This window comes from Mytilus edulis, chromosome 11, assembly GCF_963676685.1.
Source record: "Mytilus edulis chromosome 11, xbMytEdul2.2, whole genome shotgun sequence".
Taxonomy (NCBI): domain Eukaryota; kingdom Metazoa; phylum Mollusca; class Bivalvia; order Mytilida; family Mytilidae; genus Mytilus; species Mytilus edulis.
The window spans coordinates 77,445,907-77,464,329 of NC_092354.1; the positions used below are offsets into that span (position 1 = coordinate 77,445,907).

Sequence of the window (18,423 nt, forward strand, 5' to 3'; positions counted from 1 at the left end):
TATCTACAAATTCTTTAAAAACTTTTAGAATCCACATATGGTAAATACAACTACGCACTTGAGGTAAGCACGTGTATAACATGTACACTAAGATAGTTTATTCCGATGACGGTCCGATGCGTATTGCAATCATCGGATTATTACGAGAGAGGTCACGCTGAGGTAACTCTATACGGAAAACATGTCGGCGAATTATTGTCTGGGAAGCCAACATTTTTCAAAAATGTAAAAGTCTTCTAAATTTGAACAAATTAAGAAGTTTTCTTTAGCAAAAAATATATATACATACGTTTTTGTTAACAAAAAGTAGTCATTTAATTAAAAAACATGATTTTGCATTTTTGTTTTATTTCGAGTTGCATTTGTCTTTATATATTAATCTGTATTAGGTCTTTCCCAAACGGAATACAAAAGCAGACAATGACTAGAAGAGAAGCACAGTGGTTTCCATGGGACGGTCTGTGGTAAATTGGTTTTCACACAAAACTTAAAATAATTGCTAATTGAATTTAAAAAAAAGAATGACATATGCTATTTATGTTATTGAAAAATGCCCTACATTTCCTTGACACTTAATTAGTTATTCAGTAAAAGATATGCAAAATTTCAGTTCAAAACTGTTAGAAACTTTTGTCACGTAGGCCTACTATGAATTTCATTCACAAATAGCACATGATAGTAAAAAATAGCAATTAGAAATAAAACAAAAGCTTTCTCTGGTTTTCCATTTCAAAAATAATAATAAAGCTAGAACAGTGTATCTCTCCAATCCTATTATGAGAACAGTTTTCTATTCGAATTAGTCCAAAGTTTTCTACGCAATAAAAATGCACAGCTGATTTCAATGTTTATCAATGAACCAATTGTTCTTGTGTATTGTGATCAACAATAGTGCATTAATATTAACACTGTTAGTGTGTTGGGGCTGTCAAATTAGCTGTTTATTATCCTTTATTATATTTTTTCTAATTTCAATGGCATTATTACATTGGTCACTCCGTTCACATAAACAAATATTTCAACAGAACAGCAGTTGAAATGAGTTTGATAAAAGAAAGAAATGTCACTTTTGTTGTTATAAGAGGCTCCAGTGGATTTTACATGTACACTAAGATAGTTTATTCCGATGACGGTCCGATGCGTATTGCAATCATCGGATTATTACGAGAGAGGTCACGCTGAGGTAACTCTATACGGAAAACATGTCGGCGAATTATTGTCTGGGAAGCCAACATTTTTCAAAAATGTAAAAGTCTTCTAAATTTGAACAAATTAAGAAGTTTTCTTTAGCAAAAAATATATATACATACGTTTTTGTTAACAAAAAGTAGTCATTTAATTAAAAAACATGATTTTGCATTTTTGTTTTATTTCGAGTTGCATTTGTCTTTATATATTAATCTGTATTAGGTCTTTCCCAAACGGAATACAAAAGCAGACAATGACTAGAAGAGAAGCACAGTGGTTTCCATGGGACGGTCTGTGGTAAATTGGTTTTCACACAAAACTTAAAATAATTGCTAATTGAATTTAAAAAAAAGAATGACATATGCTATTTATGTTATTGAAAAATGCCCTACATTTCCTTGACACTTAATTAGTTATTCAGTAAAAGATATGCAAAATTTCAGTTCAAAACTGTTAGAAACTTTTGTCACGTAGGCCTACTATGAATTTCATTCACAAATAGCACATGATAGTAAAAAATAGCAATTAGAAATAAAACAAAAGCTTTCTCTGGTTTTCCATTTCAAAAATAATAATAAAGCTAGAACAGTGTATCTCTCCAATCCTATTATGAGAACAGTTTTCTATTCGAATTAGTCCAAAGTTTTCTACGCAATAAAAATGCACAGCTGATTTCAATGTTTATCAATGAACCAATTGTTCTTGTGTATTGTGATCAACAATAGTGCATTAATATTAACACTGTTAGTGTGTTGGGGCTGTCAAATTAGCTGTTTATTATCCTTTATTATATTTTTTCTAATTTCAATGGCATTATTACATTGGTCACTCCGTTCACATAAACAAATATTTCAACAGAACAGCAGTTGAAATGAGTTTGATAAAAGAAAGAAATGTCACTTTTGTTGTTATAAGAGGCTCCAGTGGATTTTACAGAATAAAGAATAATGATAAAAAAAAAAGACAGAATGGATTACTTATAAAAAAATTAGAGAATAAAAGGCAAACATTATGAAGAATAGGGTAAAATGGGGTTCTTAAAATTATAACATGTATAAGGCATAGAATAACATTTGCAAAAATAATAAGAATTCAGACAAAATGATAATAAAAAAAAAGAGTACCACACATCTAGAATCTAGAATCTAGAATCTTATAAACAGTAATTTAGACAAAACGGCTGGCATTTGGTATATCGATATTTTTTTCGATAAAGAATAAGTAGCCTTTACGGTGGTCAAGTACTGCGATGGGGTCAATCGCGTAGGAAATCTTAGCAGGATCAATAAATTAATTAATTGAATTATGACGAAACATTCTGAAAAATTTAAAACTGTCTATCAAAGTGATTATCTTTATGATAACGATCAGTATATTAGAAAATCAAAGATTAAAATATTACCGTTTAACAATACTAGAAAAACAAGATTGCTCTCTTAAACATTTCAATGATATAAAATATGTAAACAAACTGTCTCATCAAAAGGTTGCCAAAGAAAAAATACAAAAAGAAATAAAATATAAATGTGTAACCGCAGAAATGAGTAACTTAAGCAGAATTTGCCAAAACTTTTGGGAACTGTTGATCATCAATGCTTTTCAACTTCGTACTTTATTTGGCCTTTTTAACTTTTTTTTATTCGAGCGTCACTGATGAGTCTTTTGTAGAGGAACGTGCGTGTGGTGCAAATACAAAATTTCAATCCTTGTATCTATGATGAGTTTATTAACAATCACTAGGTCGATGCCACTGCTTGTGAAGTTTTTTTATTCCCTGAGGGTATCACCAGCCCAGTAGTCAGCACTTCTGTGTTGTATGAATTATCATCGATATGGTCATACATATAAATCCTCATTAACTCTTTTGATTTTACTTACATAGTTTACAGTGCATGCACCAATATGTTTATTCCCGCCATTCCATAGCATTGACACATGTGTTACTTACAAACGCTTCTTTTTCGGGTTTGCCTCGCGGAAAATCGATTATATTTTAGGACGAAAATGTACTCCCAAATTGGGTTGTGTGATTTGACCTCAGCTCAGAGAAATGTTTGAAACGGTAATTTGGTAAATGTAGAATTAATTAAAAGAACGAAGATAACCTATATACCAAAGGGAACAGCATTCAATATACTACATGGTGAGAAGAAGAGAATAAACGCATAATAATGACTTATTTTTTTACCTTTTGTGCAATTTATTTGAAGACAGCACTAAAAAAAGAACATTACACCTACATAAAATGAGAACAATTCCCTACTTTTGAACACCTTTATAAACCTTGTATCAATCATTGATAAAAGATTACAGTCGGTAGAAAAATGAATTGACAAATTTGGTGAACTAAAAAATATTATTACATCTCTGACAAGTAGAGTTATTACAAATGAAAAAAGCTTACAAACATGTCAAGGCAAAATAACCGAACTTGAAAACAACATACAAGAAGTAGGAAATTTATTCGATAACCTAATATCTCAATGGGATAAAAACAAGAGCCTCAATGACAAGTATTCCAGTGAAATTGACAAAAACCAAAACAAGCATAAATAAGGTTTCCGAGGACATTTCTGAAATTAAGTCACAAAGTACTTCCACTGAATGTAACTGCCAAAATGAACTAGAGCATCTCAAAGAAAGAGTAATTGACTTATCTTGTCCCTCTGTGAAGAACAATCTCATCTTTACTGGTCTTTATGGGGTAAGAGATGAAAACACCGAAGAACTTCTCCGAGGTTTCCTCTATAATGAAATTGGTATTGATCACAAAATTGAATTTGGTGATGTCCACCGTTTTGGACGAAGTCAGCGTGGTATGAGACCATTCGTCGCACGATTAATCCTATATCAATACGATTTGCAGTATGTGCTAGAAAATGCTTACAGGTTACAAAATACTAGATATGGTATTAAACAGCAGTTTCTGAAAGAAATAGAAGACAGAAGGAAAAATTGAATCCAATCATGAAGGGAGCAAAGCACAATAGAAGAAATGTGAAACTTGTTCGCGACCGACTCTATATCAACAATGAACTGTATGAGATACACGATGACAACGACACATTTGACCGCCAAAGACATCCAAAAGAACGTAAGGATGCCACACCTGGAAACAAACATTCGACGCCAAACTCACAAGGAGATCGCAGATCCACGAAACGGCCTCGCAGAAACTCAACCCCTTCAAGATGGTAGGAGCGCCAAGGAGTGCACCACATTAACACTTCGAACTTAACGTTTTTGGCACAACTTTTGGGAATTTTTAATTCGCAACGGTCTTCAACTTTGTACATGCTTGGCTTTATAAACATTTTGATATGAGCGTCACTGATGAGTCTTATGTAGACGAAACGCGCGTCTGACGTACTAAATTATAATCCTGGTACCTTTGATAACTTTTTAAGTCATGAATCTGGTGCTAAATGTAGGGAAATTGACAATGTAAATATAAGTGCCAATGATGTTTATATTGAAAACAGTAATCTTATAAATGATTTGTCTGATTGTAATATATTTCGTGGGCAACAATATAATGTTATAAACCTATGTACTAATGATTATAATACAATAGATATAACACCCAGTAATATACCTGTAGGGAGTAATACATGTACTGATGAAATATATGATCAGATTAATATGATATTTGATGTAAATGTTGAGATTGAAAATGCAAACATTTTAGATGTTGACAATCCAAATGCTCTAAGCAGTGTATCTTTAGATCTGTCTCAGGCAAAAGCTACAAATATTCAAAACATAAACCTCATTTACATAAATTGTTGTGGCCTAAAACATAAGTTACAATACCCAGAATTCGAAAATTTATTACAAAAACATGAAATTTTATGCTTTGTTGAGACCAAAACTGTTAATATGGATGAACTTTGTATTTCGGGATATAAGATAAAAGCCAAAAATAGACTTAAGATATCTAGAGTGAAATCCGGTGGAATTGTACTCGGGTTTAGGGAAACTATCTCTGACTGTAGTCAAGTAATTAAGACACATAGTAAATTTGTTTTATGGTGTAAGATTTCAAGATTATTCAAAGACGGGGATGTTATTCTCTGTGTTGTGTACATACCGCCAGAATACACTGCTTATTTGTCACCTGATGCTTTCGGTGAAACTAAAAGCGAGTACCTATAACTCTCATCCAAATATGAAAATATAGTTATGTTCGCGAATTTTAACGCCCGCACGGCCAGGATAAAGATTATATTTTTATTGACGAAAATGATAAAAAATAATGAGTTAGAAGGTTTATCTGTTAATGATGTATGTAACCTAAACCTTTTTAATATACCTATAGATCGTAATAGTATGGACAAAGGGAAAAACCGTTACGGTAATCAATTACTTGATGTATGTAAATGTAACAGTTTATTATGAATGGAAGACTAGCTACTGATGGAGTTGGAAAATTACCTGTAGAAACGCAAGTGTAGTAGACTATTGTTTATGTAATGTTAATTTTATTGCAAACATTATTAATTTGAACGTTTTTAGAATTTTTGCATTTGTATTCATATGTAAATTTCGGATTGTATATATGTTTAAATTGTGATCAATCTGTAAATGAACACATTGAACAGAATAATTTTACTAGTCAATCAAATATAAAAGTTAATAAATGGGATCACGAAAAGAAACCTGAATTAAGAGAGAATTTAAATTTTGAAAAACTAGACAGTTTATTACATGTTTTAGTAAGTGTAGATTTGCAAAGTATTAATGATGACATGATAAACTCTTTTGTGGATGAGATCGGATTAATCCTAATAGAATCCACAAGGGAAAAATTTAGGAACAAGACCAGATAACCCGAAAAAACGAGCATACAAAAACATGTGGTGATGATATGATTATTAACGAATATATTAAGACTTCTGGCGATTTTTTTATTGATGTTTATGCTGCATTGTTGAACTTGATTTTTAGAACTGGAATAGTACCAGTATCTTGGGTAATTGGAACGATCAAGCCATTTTATAAAAAACAAAGGCAATAAGTTTGATTCTAAAAACTATAGACCCATTACTATTGTAATTTGTATGGGTAAATTTTTTACAGCTATTTTAAGTAACAGACTTGCAAAGTTCTCTGACGAAGTTTTACTACTCAATGAAAATCAGTGTGGATTTAGAAATGGTTACTCAACTTGTGATTCTATCTTTACATTGCACTCTTTTTTTGAAATTTTGAAATTAAAAAAGAAAAAAATGTTCTGTGCTTTTGTCGATTTTGAGAAAGCATTTGATACAGTGACTAGAGATGCTTTATGGTATAAGATGCTAGTAAATTATATTAATGGTTTTATGAATAAAATTATTCATAACATGTATGCTGATATAAAATCATGCTTGTCATACAAGGGTCAGAAATCTGATTATTTTCCAAGCAACATTGGTCTAGGCCAAGGAAAGAATTTATCCCCTTTTCTTTTTTCGCTTTATTTGAACGATTTGGAAGGTTTCTTTTGTAACAGAAGTTTGACAGGCTTAAAAACAATTTTAGATGCCATAGAAAACGAACTAGATATATATATTAAACTGTTTGCAATTCTTTACGCAGCCGATACTGTATCAATGGCTGAATCAGCCACAGAACTTAATTTGTTATTAGAAAAATTCGAATCATATTGTAATGTTTTGAAAAATGAAAGTCAATGTAGACAAGACTAAAATCATGATTTTTTGCCGTGGTAGACAACCTGTTAATCTTGAATTTAATTTTGGTAACTCTGATTTAGAAATTACCTTGGGATTTATTTTTCTAAAAATGACTCATTTTTAAAGCAAACAAGAATCATCTCGCAAAAAAAGCTACGAGAGCCATATATGAAGTTATCAAAAAGGGGAGAAAGCATGGCTTATCCATAAGCTGTCAATTATATTTATTTGATAAATTGGTTAAACCTGTTTTACCCTACGGCTGTGAAATTTGGGGATTTGGAAATAATGATATATTAAAAAGGGTTCATTTGAAAATTTGTAAACTTCTTCTCCATCTTAAATCTTCTACCCCGAATTGTTTTATATATGGAGAATTATGACGTTATCCTATTAGGTTAGATATCTAGGTTCGCATGATTTCATACTGGGTGAAATTGAGTTTTAGCAAACCCAGTAAATTATCAGCAATTGCATACAAATTAATGTTTAGTTTATCTCATGGAAATAATGTTGAACTTTAATGGATGAAATGTATAGAATTTATCCTTAATGACACTGGTTTATTTTATGTATGGTTAACTCAAACTTGTATAAATGACATTTGGTTAAAGACTGTTGTAAGAACATCTCACCAAGATCAATTTAAACAAACATGGTACTCAGATATTCAAACGAGTTCTAAAACATTTTAGCCTTTTTAAGGATTTTTTCGGATTCGAAAAGTATTTAGACATTTTTGAAAACCGTGATACTAATACATTATGTCAATTTAGACTCATTAACTTCAGATTACCTATAGAAAGTGGAAGATGGAAAAAAATTCAGCGAGATAAAAGAATATGCGAACTATGTAACTTTAAAGATCTTGGAGATGAAGTCCACTATGTAATGAAGTGAAAATGTATGGCTATAGAAAGACAAACGTATGTTGCTAAAAAGAATATTGATTATCCAAACATAATTAAATTAAGGAAGTAATGAATATGACAAAACAACCATATTTAAAAAAGCTATGTACATTTCTTTGGCATATTAATTCATGTGTGTGTTCTCCTGGATAAATTTAACTTGTATTTGTAAATAGTGTACATATCATGTTTTCTCTAATTTATAACTGTGCTATGTATTACATTTTACCTCTGTATACCATTGTATTGACGAAGGTTTGTCAGAATAAAAATATATATATATATAGTATGCATAGGTTTTTAATTGAGTTTCTAATATTTGCTTTAGGGCTTTTATGATAAGGCATTTTACGCAAACATGTTTCAAATGCCAAAAACATAGTCTGTTTTATATTTAGAGTAGGAACAGAACTTGCCTTGTGACCGGTCACCAACTACACGTGTAAAATGAAATGTATTCTTAAAGGATATAGTTTTAAGTTTCAAAGATGAATATAGTAAATATATTGCAATACTTTATCACAGATATTGTCGAAATTTGAAATTTAAATACTTGAAAAGAACATACAAATTGAGTTATCCATGTTCTAGACACAATAACAATGATTATCGCTATTTTACGAACTTTTCCCTAGATCTTGGTGACTGATAATTTCCTTTTTCAGCGGAGGAGAGAGTAATATGAAAATAATCGATAGAAACTAAGCGAACACGTGCCGTTGTCAATGAAATTAACAATGTCTTCAAAGGTCAAATTGCGATAAAAAGATTATCATGATCAAGCGAGAAAATCAATCTTGTTGAGATAACCAACGATAATCTATATGTGTCGTTTCTCGCCGTATGATATTTTTATGATGACGTAAAATAACAATTGCTATCATAGATTTTATCATTAAAAATATTCTGTTCTTTAACTTGTTATATGTCAGGGTATATTCCATATTTGTTATGTCTTTATTTTCCTTTCATCAAGCCAGAAAACTGTGGGTAGGCTACAACATAAGAGTATTTGATATTAATCATAACTCATACATCATTTATTTTTATATTGTTATGAAACAATCTCTTCTACGTCAATATATTTTACAAATTTGAAATCAATATATACTATAAGATTCTATTTCAAAGTTTAAAAAAGAAACGTTATTTATTGAACTTAGTTTCAAATACGTCTGTTTGAAAAATTAACCTTGTTATTGTATTAATTCAAACAAAGGAATATTATCTTCATTTGAAAAACAAATCGGATATAAAATCGATAATATTATTCATCAAAAGTGACCTATATGTATATGAACTCCCATGTTAACAATTACTTACGTTGCTCGCATTCACATCTCCGACAATGTGGTTCGTCATATTTTATACACGATGGTTCACAGTCGTGAGGCATTGGTGGACAATTGGCTGAAAAGTTTATACACAACTTATTTTATTGCGACTTCTAATTTACACGTGCAGTAAGAGTGTATTTCACAGTGTGTTCGAATATTTAATAAAGCACTACTTCTAAAATTGCCTATACGACAGTTTATTTCCTTCTGTTTTGTTGGCTGATAGCGTTTGATTTTGACTGTTTAATGGACTTCCCTTGTTTGTTATATATTTGTATAAATATTATCGTTGTGATAGCTTACATATATGTTTTTCGGGACACTAATACAAGTGATCTGAGAATGATTTTGCTACTTATATAATTTATAAGCGTACAAACCTTGATGATGACATGTTGAAAATGGACGTAAATATATTAAAAAATCATATGGTTATTTTACAGTTAGAGTATAAATGTATAAACAATCATCCGAATAAGTTAAAAGTTATATTATATCAACCAAAGGAACGACTGGATTTCAAATATCATTTCCTGACATAGTACCGGCATTTTACGAGTAAAATGGCGGTTGAAACCTAGCACATTGTTGTTGTTTTTTTAATCCAACTCATATCGCATTTCTTTTTCTTTCAATTTAAAATGAGTGATATATCATATGCTTCATGTTATAATGTGTTTTTGTTACAGCTCATGTCTTTGAGTGATTCCCGTTTGAATGGTTTTACACTAGTAATTTTGGGGCCCTTTATAGCTTGTTGTTCGGTGTGAGCTAAGGCTCCGTGTTGAAGGCCGTACTTTAACCTATAATGGTTTACTTTTTAAATTGTTATTTGTATGGAGAGTTGTCTCATTGGCACTCACACCACATCTTCCTATATCTATATATGTATATATATATCAACATCCCAAAGAATTCATAAAATATTGTATTGCCACAATGATACCTGAATTCATTCTTCCCGTAGATCCACCACCCATCATCGCTGCACCTCCGCCAGAGAATGATCCACCCGAGTGGGATCCACCTCCTCCAGAAGATGACCCTCTGCCACCAGAATATGAGCTACTACCACCTGAATATGAGCCACCGCCACCACTGGTATATCCTCTTCCTCCAGTTGTTCCACCATTGGATACAAGATGTCCGATAATGACTGAATAAAATATAGTGTTTGTCTCTACACATAAGTTACATGTATTAAAGTTAACCATACAATTACCAAATTTCAAGCAAATGAAAGCATGTAGATAAAAATTAATCCGAATTTATTCAGAATGTGCTTATTCGGGAAACATATATTGTGTTAATAATATTTAAAGATATCTTTCAAATAATTTGAATTGTTTATAACATTTCTGCAATTGAATTTGAGACAGAATACTTTTTGATTTGTAGTGAACACTGAACCAATTACAAGTTTCCAGCAGACAAATAAAAGTAAAACTAATTTCGTTTGTTCCCATACCTTTTTTTCTAATCTTACACACATGATTCAAATCAAATCGAGTTAGATGTACTTACAACTCTTTTGTGGTTGTTTTTCTCCACAATTATTACAAGTTGTTTGTGACTGTGTAAAGTAAACTTTCTGCGGCTGAGGCTTTGGTTTAGTAATGTAAACGATTTGTTGTTGTGGCTTTGGTCTGTTGTACACATTTTGTGGTTTTGTTTCACATCCATGACATGTTTCTGTTTGAGTCTGTGTAACATAGACCACTTTTTGTGGTTGTGGTTTCTGTATGTACACGACTTGTGGCTTTGGTTTCTGATATACAACCTTGGTACCACAATTTGTACATTCTGTCTGTGGTTGTGGTTTTTGCACGTATACGACTTGTTGTTGAGGTTTTTGAAATACAACTTGGGTACCACAATTTGAACATTCGGTTTGCAGTTGTGGTTTCTGAACGTAGACGACTTGTTGTTGAGGTTTCTGATATACTACCTGGGTACCGCAATCAGTACATTCTGTATGAGGTTGGACGACAACATACTGTTTCTGTGGTCTGACATAGTGTTGTTTAAATCTGTCTATATCATCACAGTCGACGCAATCTAGAAAACAGAAGATGTAAGTAACAATCTAGAAGATACAAGATGTTAAAACATATTCTAGAACGTAAGATGTAGGACACATTCTAGAAAATATAAAATGTTAGACACTTTCTAGAAAGTATAAGATTTCAAACACATAATAGAAAATAAAAGATGTAAGAAACATTTTTGAAAAAAACTAGATGGTACACACATTCTAGAAAATACAAGATGTTAGACACATTCTAGAAAATACCAGATGTTAGACCCATTCTAGAATATACAAGATGTTGGACACATTTAAGAAAGTACAATATTTTAGACACATTCTAAAAAATACAAGATGTTAGACACATACTATAAAGAATAAGACGTAAGACATTTTTTGGAAATTACAAGATGTCAGAAACATTTTAGAAAATACAAGATGTTAGAAACATTCTAGAGAAAAAATAGATGTTTAAACACATTCTAGAAAGTACAAGATGTTAGACACAGTCTACAATATACAAGATGTTAGACACATTTTTAGTAAATACAAGATTTTAGAAACATTCTAGAAAATACAAGATGTTGGACACATTTTAGAAAGTACAAGATTTCAGACGCATTCTAAAAAATACAAGATGTTAGAAACATACTATAAAGTATAAGACGTAAGACACTTTCTATTAAATACAAGATGTTAGATTCATTTTAAAAAATACAAGATGTTAGAAACATTCTAGAGAAAAAATAGATGTTTAGACACATTCTAGAAAGTACAAGATGTTAGACACAGTCTACAATATACAAGATGTAAGAGACATTTTTAGAAAATACAAGATGTTAGAAACATTCTAGAAAATACAAGATGTTGGACACATTTTAGAAAGTACAAGATGTTAGACACAGTCTAAAATATACAAGAAGTTAGACACATTTTTAGAAAATACAAGATGTAAGAAACATTCTAGAAAATACAAGATGTTGGACACATTTTAGAAAGTACAAGATTTCAGACGCATTCTAGAAAATACAAGAAGTTAGAAACATACTATAAAGTATAAGACGTAAGACACTTTCTATTAAATACAAGATGTTAGACTCATTTTAGAAAATACAATATGTTAGACACAATCTAGAATATACAAGATGTTAGACACTTTATAGAAAGTACAAGATGTAAGACACACTTTAGAATGAGCAAGATGTTAGACACATTCTAGAATGTACAATATGTTAGACACAATCTATAATATACAAGATGTTAGACACTTTATAGAAAATACAAGATAATAGACACATTTTAGAATATACAAGATGTTAGAGGTGTAAATCATGGTATATCACATCCGGTTGTATACGAAAGTGGGTCTAAAAAATATTCCCTTGAATTTGACAGTTGTAGAAAATTAACCCCGCATTCCAATGCACTTAAAGAGGTAGGGACAATTTGTCGGCAATTTGTTTCATTCGATAAGATAGGTAAATAATGTTTTAAATAGCCCGATAGATGCTATTTATAGTACATAAAAATACGTCACATCATTTATTTTCATACCTTGAACAGGTATTCCTACAAAAACAAGGCCATGACTATTGATTTTTTAATATTGATTTTATTTTATTATTAACATCCTTTATGAAAGGTGCCATACCATGTAACTTCTCAAGGAGCCAAATGATATCGAACTAATTCAAATCGTGATTTTCTCATTCTGAATATGTATATCTGTTACACAGTATTTGTCCTGGTCTTTTAAGGTTTTATCGTCTATAAGATTAGACAAGAAAATACATGTGCATGTATATATTTTAACCGCAGAACATCTTACATCAGTTGGTCATAGATCACCCTGTGTTACTACTTCGTGTTGTATTGCCTTTTCTGTAATTTTAACAAATCGGCCCTTCGTTGTGATACAGATGCAACAGCTTCTTGATGTTTTACCTACAATCACGATTTGTAGTGTAATTGATTTGTTCTGTTATGTTTTTTTATTTTTCTGATGAGTTATGTACCCGTGTATAGACGGTGGTAAAAATTTCAGTACTAGTATCTTTACAGTTTGTGATTTGGCGACAAAATTGTTGTTGACTGCATTTGTTAAATATAATACCATGTTCAAAAAAGGTTTCGACGAAATGTGTTTTGTTGTTATGAAAATTGTATACAATGGCCTTATTTTAAGTTATGTGTATATTACACCCGCAACATGTAGGCTTAATTTCTATAGAATTAATTCTCGTGTTATTGGTTATGTACAGGCACCTACATCAGTTTGACGGCAGTTGTCCCTTGGATATATGTAATAACGTAAACACATGAATAGAAAGTAATTCAAGAGTATGGACAGTCATAGGATTGCACACAATAAGCGATACATTATTTTTTCTTTGATACACGTAAAATTATTTACTAGTACACTAACTGAATAGTCAAAATGAACCAAAATGACTCTATGAATCAAGCAAACAACCGAAAAAATATGATAGAAACTTTAAAATTTAATATAACAACACAAAAAAATGCAAAAGTTCTGAGCGAGGTTCGAACCCTTTCTTCAAAACCGTCATTTATTAGTAGTTCTGTGCTCTACTGGTGAAGCTACGGAGATTCTTATCATTATGACTCTCATTTAGAAACTATATTGGTACAATTTATCGATGTTACAATTTTTTCTTTAAAAAGTTGTTTTTTATGTAATAAGAACACACTAAACCAATTTCATTTTTGAAGTAAAAAGTAGTATGAATAACAACAGTCATAAAAAGCATAACTTTTCTTTGGTTTGAAATGTCCTTCTTTGGGGATTCCCTGTTTTTTCCACATAAAAACACCCGAAAATCCGGATATTGGACTTTCATCCTTTTTTAGGGTTAAATTAACTATTGATCACACATATCATACTATATGTAAATCGAGATATTGATCAAAAAGCATTTTTATTTTTGGTTTTTATAGGAAATTTTACTCTCTTGGCACTTTTTGAAATTGGCCCTTCTGTGAAAAAAATCCTCGGCATATTGGCCCTACCTCTTTTTCTGAGTCATAAACATGTATGTTGGGTGTCTGAAAGCATCATTCTTTTTTATTTGATGGTGGAAAGTTAAGGTTTCATAGTTACCAAAGCAGCTAACCAGTAAATACCAGTGTAAAATTTGGGTTGTTTACTTCCGGTGATGGTTACTTTCTTATATGCAATGAAATGTAGTGTAAAATTTACACTGTAGCACTTGAAAGGGTTAAACTTTATTCATGCAAAGTATTCCTTTGGTTGAAATAAAGGTAAACCCTGTACATTTTTTTGAAATGACAATTTAACAAAGACTAATAGGGGAAAATTAATGGTGGAATTACACCTAGACACATTCTAGAATATACAATATGTTAGACACAATCTAGAATATTCAAGATGATAGACACATTCAAGAATATACACGATTTTAGACACATTCTAGAATATACAGGATGTTATACATGTTCTAGAATATACAAGATGTAACACATTCTAGAAAAAAAACAAGATGTTACGCAAATTCTAGTAGATACAAGATAATAGACAGATTCTAGAAAATGCCAGATGTTATGGACATTTAAGAGAGTACGAGATATTAAGGGACATTCGAAAATGGCATAAATACCAGTACCTTGTGTTGCCTATATGTTTACATGCAATATATTTCATATCTATATTGCCCAATGATAAGACGACGCTTACATATTCTGTACAACTGAGGATGGAAAGCTATAAGCCTTTGCCTTTTCCTGTTTTTTTTAATATGGGATTGTTCAAAATGTTTAGGATTCTTAGAAAACAAGTTTAATTTCGTATCAACATCTCATTTTTATAACTGTAGTGAATTTTGATTAACAAAATACTAATTTTGTATATCTCTGTGTTATAACCTAAATATAGAGAGTGATTAAACATTCACATTTCTACCTGTGCTAACAATCTGAGTCTGGACAAAACTGCACAGCAATACGACAAGTGACTGTAAATTTACAATGTGTTACATGTACCTGTGTTAACTAAATGGGTTTGAACAGCAATAAGACATTCACAGGTGGGACAACCGTCTGTACCACATTTATATCCAAGTTGACAAGTTCTGGGACAAGAGAAGGAACTAGTACACTGTACTGCTTGTGGTCTGTTTACCTCTGTTACTTGAAGTCCTACAACTAATAAAACAGATAAGTGTTTATAATTCGACAGAAGTACCGCGTGTTCGATGGATTCGGTTTAATATCGTCTTATCTTCTCAGTCTTGACCATTAAATGACAATGTGATATTTATAAATTAACAAATTGAAAGAAACAATTGATTTAAAGAATTATATAACAGTTCTGTATTTGTCAATGTTCACAGTAGTGGAATGTTAAAATTAAAGATTGTCATTCTTAAAAACTCTCTTGTATACAAAATATGACATAAAACTATAAGCAACTCCCTCTATAAATATGATTCTTATTTACCATATGCAATATGTTTTATATTCGCCCTTGCAAACCAATAATTCGTTCTCTAATTATTACCTTGCGGATGAATACATTCACAGATTGGGCAGCCATCGGTTCCACACTTGTATCCGACATTACACCCGTATTGACAGTTGAATGAACTGGTACATGTAAATGTATTGACGACTGGTTTATATGTTTGTACTTGAGTTGTGTATACATACTGTTTCTTTGGAGGTTGGACAACTTGTGGCTGAACTGAAAAATGTAAAAAAGCAATTAAATTCAAAATGCACATTGAATCGATTTGCATTTGGTAACACCAGGTTTAATAAACTACAATGTCGTATAGCTTTTGATTTTGGCGAAGGTTTATGCCATTCTTTAGTTTAGACACTTAATTGAAAATGATTGAACCATTAGGCTTTTATGTCTTTCAATACAGCATAACATTTGTAATTTGTAACAGATTAATGGCAACCTATAGTTTTCAACATTTAATTCATTTACATACACGTTCTTCGGTTGCAGGCGTATACAGTCGGCATTGGCAACGATTATACTTGTGAATCTATTTATATATAATCCTTTGGAAAACTATTTTGCTTTATTTGTCTTTCGACAATCATTTTATACAATGTTGTTGATTTTCTTTTATCATTTCTGTATAGTGTTCACTTGGTATTTCAAAGCGTTGTTTCATATAATTTCCCAATAAACGTTGTATTATATGTTACATATTACCATAAACATATTGTTTCTTAGGAGGACAAAAACATTCTCGGCATCCATCAGTTTGAACTGCACCCAACTGGTACCCGGTGTCACATGATTGTATACATAGTTTCAGTGCAGTACATTCCCTCTGTTTCTGTACGACATATTTCACCTGGTTTGTTGAGACCTGATGATTATTAGTGTGAGTTGACGTAGAACCGCCTGTACCCCCACCAGTATATCCTCCTCCGGATCCTGTATATCCTCCTCCTAAAAAACTTGGACCACCACCGGAACCTCCACTACCTGTATATCCACCAGAGTTACCACTTCCATATCCATATCCTTAAATGAGGAGAAAATGATGATTGGTAATGGAGAACACCTACCCAAAAATAATGAATAACAAACTATTGACCTATCTGCTCCTTTTTGAAGCCGGTTATTAAAAACGATTGTACTTTCTGAAGTCGATAGCATACGCTTATATGTAACTATGATCTATACTGGAAGTAGAGTTAACAACAGGACAAGCTCATATGCGTATTGTTCTCTTCACTAGTTCATATAAATCAACCGTTAATGGAACAAACGAATTGATTTGTTCACCATTTTTACGTGATGTTTTTAGGTGACGAATATATTGTTTATGTTACTTTGAAATAATAAGATTTGGTCAACATGACACACCATACTTTTTTTACCTGACCCGGATTCACAAGTACACGAACGGCATCCATCATGTCCAACCGGTCCTAAAGTGTAGGAATTTTTACATGATGACATACATAATATTTGTCCTAAACATTGCTTTTCTCCACTTCCGTTTCCGGTTGTTGAACTGCCTGTATGATAGTTTCCTGTTGTTGACGACATGATAGATGACATCATATTATTTTTGGGTAACGCCATTCCTGCAGCTTTTTAAAAAAGAACAGAAAAATATCAATTTCGTTTACTAAATGATAACAGTTCTTTGTGATAATTAAGTTATACAATAACTCATACAATATGTTTTGTATTAGAACAATGTCTGTTTCATATGTCATCGATACACACTAAATGAGAGAAAGATGAATAGAGCAGGATTATTATTTTCAACAGATGAAATCTATTTTGTGATATTATATATAGTATCTGTTAAAAAAGATTGAACATCGTATCTTATAGTTGTAAGACATGTCTTTATTTTGTAATGGTGGGAAAAGGCATGATTGTAGATTGCATTCATACTTTTTATTCTAGAAGATTCAAGAGAGTTCAGAAAATAACTAATTGTGCTTTCTATCTGATATTACATATACAAATGAACAATTTCGGAGTGATCGTCATAAATCGAAATAAATCAGAGCTGAATAAAAATAACAAATACATGGAAAACATATTTTTTTAAGTTAAATCAATATTAATTCGTACACACTCCAAAATATAATAACATACCAGGACCACACGGACAGGAGTGACATCCCATTTCATCAACGATTAAGCACCATCGTGGGCACACAATTTGATGACGTACACAACCAAAACTTGATCCACTGAACATTGATGTGTGACCTGGAGAATGTGGTCCTGACATAGCCGGATTATTAGAACGTCCACCTCCAGTCATAGGTCCTTGCATTGGACTGCCACCTCCGCCACCAATCATACTTCCCATTCCTGGACTAGACATTTGACCATGATTGAAAGGTCCTCCCATTGGGCTAGATCCTCCATGACTTCCTCCGGGCCCACTAGGCATGCCCATTGAACTTGATCCTCCAAAACCGCCGCCGGCTCCACTAGGCATTCCCATCGGCATATTAAATCTTTTACTAGCTTTTGATCTAACTCGCACAGGTCTTTGTTTCTGTGAAGTTTCTTTTGAAAAACATACTGAAAAGCATAAGGTACATGTATATAGGATATATGGAATTATAAGAAGTTCAAATATATTTTTGTCACTGTTTCTCACGTTTCAGATAAACATAACAATAAATTATAATCGTAATAGACCTCTAATGGCTTAAAGACAACATTTTTTTACATAAATATGCATATCAAAACCATGTTGTAAAAATACTAAGGACAGGTCGATTAAATAATATTTCTGAATACTAAA

General features: G+C 31.7%; 1 protein-coding gene across 1 annotated transcript; it reads right to left on the reverse strand.

Annotated features, from left to right (window-relative positions):
* Window positions 1-8,651: 8,651 nt before the first annotated feature.
* Window positions 8,652-18,198, reverse strand: LOC139496330 (keratin, type I cytoskeletal 9-like). The gene is made up of 9 exons (XM_071284847.1): window positions 17,760-18,198; window positions 17,024-17,239; window positions 16,347-16,664; window positions 15,678-15,860; window positions 15,161-15,322; window positions 10,639-11,172; window positions 10,061-10,270; window positions 9,101-9,187; window positions 8,652-8,772 (listed from the first exon to the last, which is right to left on the reverse strand). The coding sequence occupies exons 1-9, from the start codon at window positions 18,121-18,123 to the stop codon at window positions 8,735-8,737; spliced, it is 2,112 nt and encodes a 703-aa protein (XP_071140948.1). The 5' UTR covers window positions 18,124-18,198; the 3' UTR covers window positions 8,652-8,734.
* Between the last annotated feature and the right edge of the window lie 225 nt (window positions 18,199-18,423).

Excerpts from the sequence above, each read along its gene's own strand:
- LOC139496330 (XM_071284847.1), bottom strand. The coding sequence starts at position 18,123 with ATGCCGATGGGAATGCCTAGTGGAGCCGGCGGCGGTTTTGGAGGATCA. Across the intron at positions 16,665-17,023 it reads TACTTGTGAATCCGGGTCAG|GATATGGATATGGAAGTGGT; the intron begins GTAAAAAAAGTA and ends TCCTCATTTAAG. Across the intron at positions 8,773-9,100 it reads GAGATGTGAATGCGAGCAAC|CCTACCCACAGTTTTCTGGC; the intron begins GTAAGTAATTGT and ends CTTATGTTGTAG.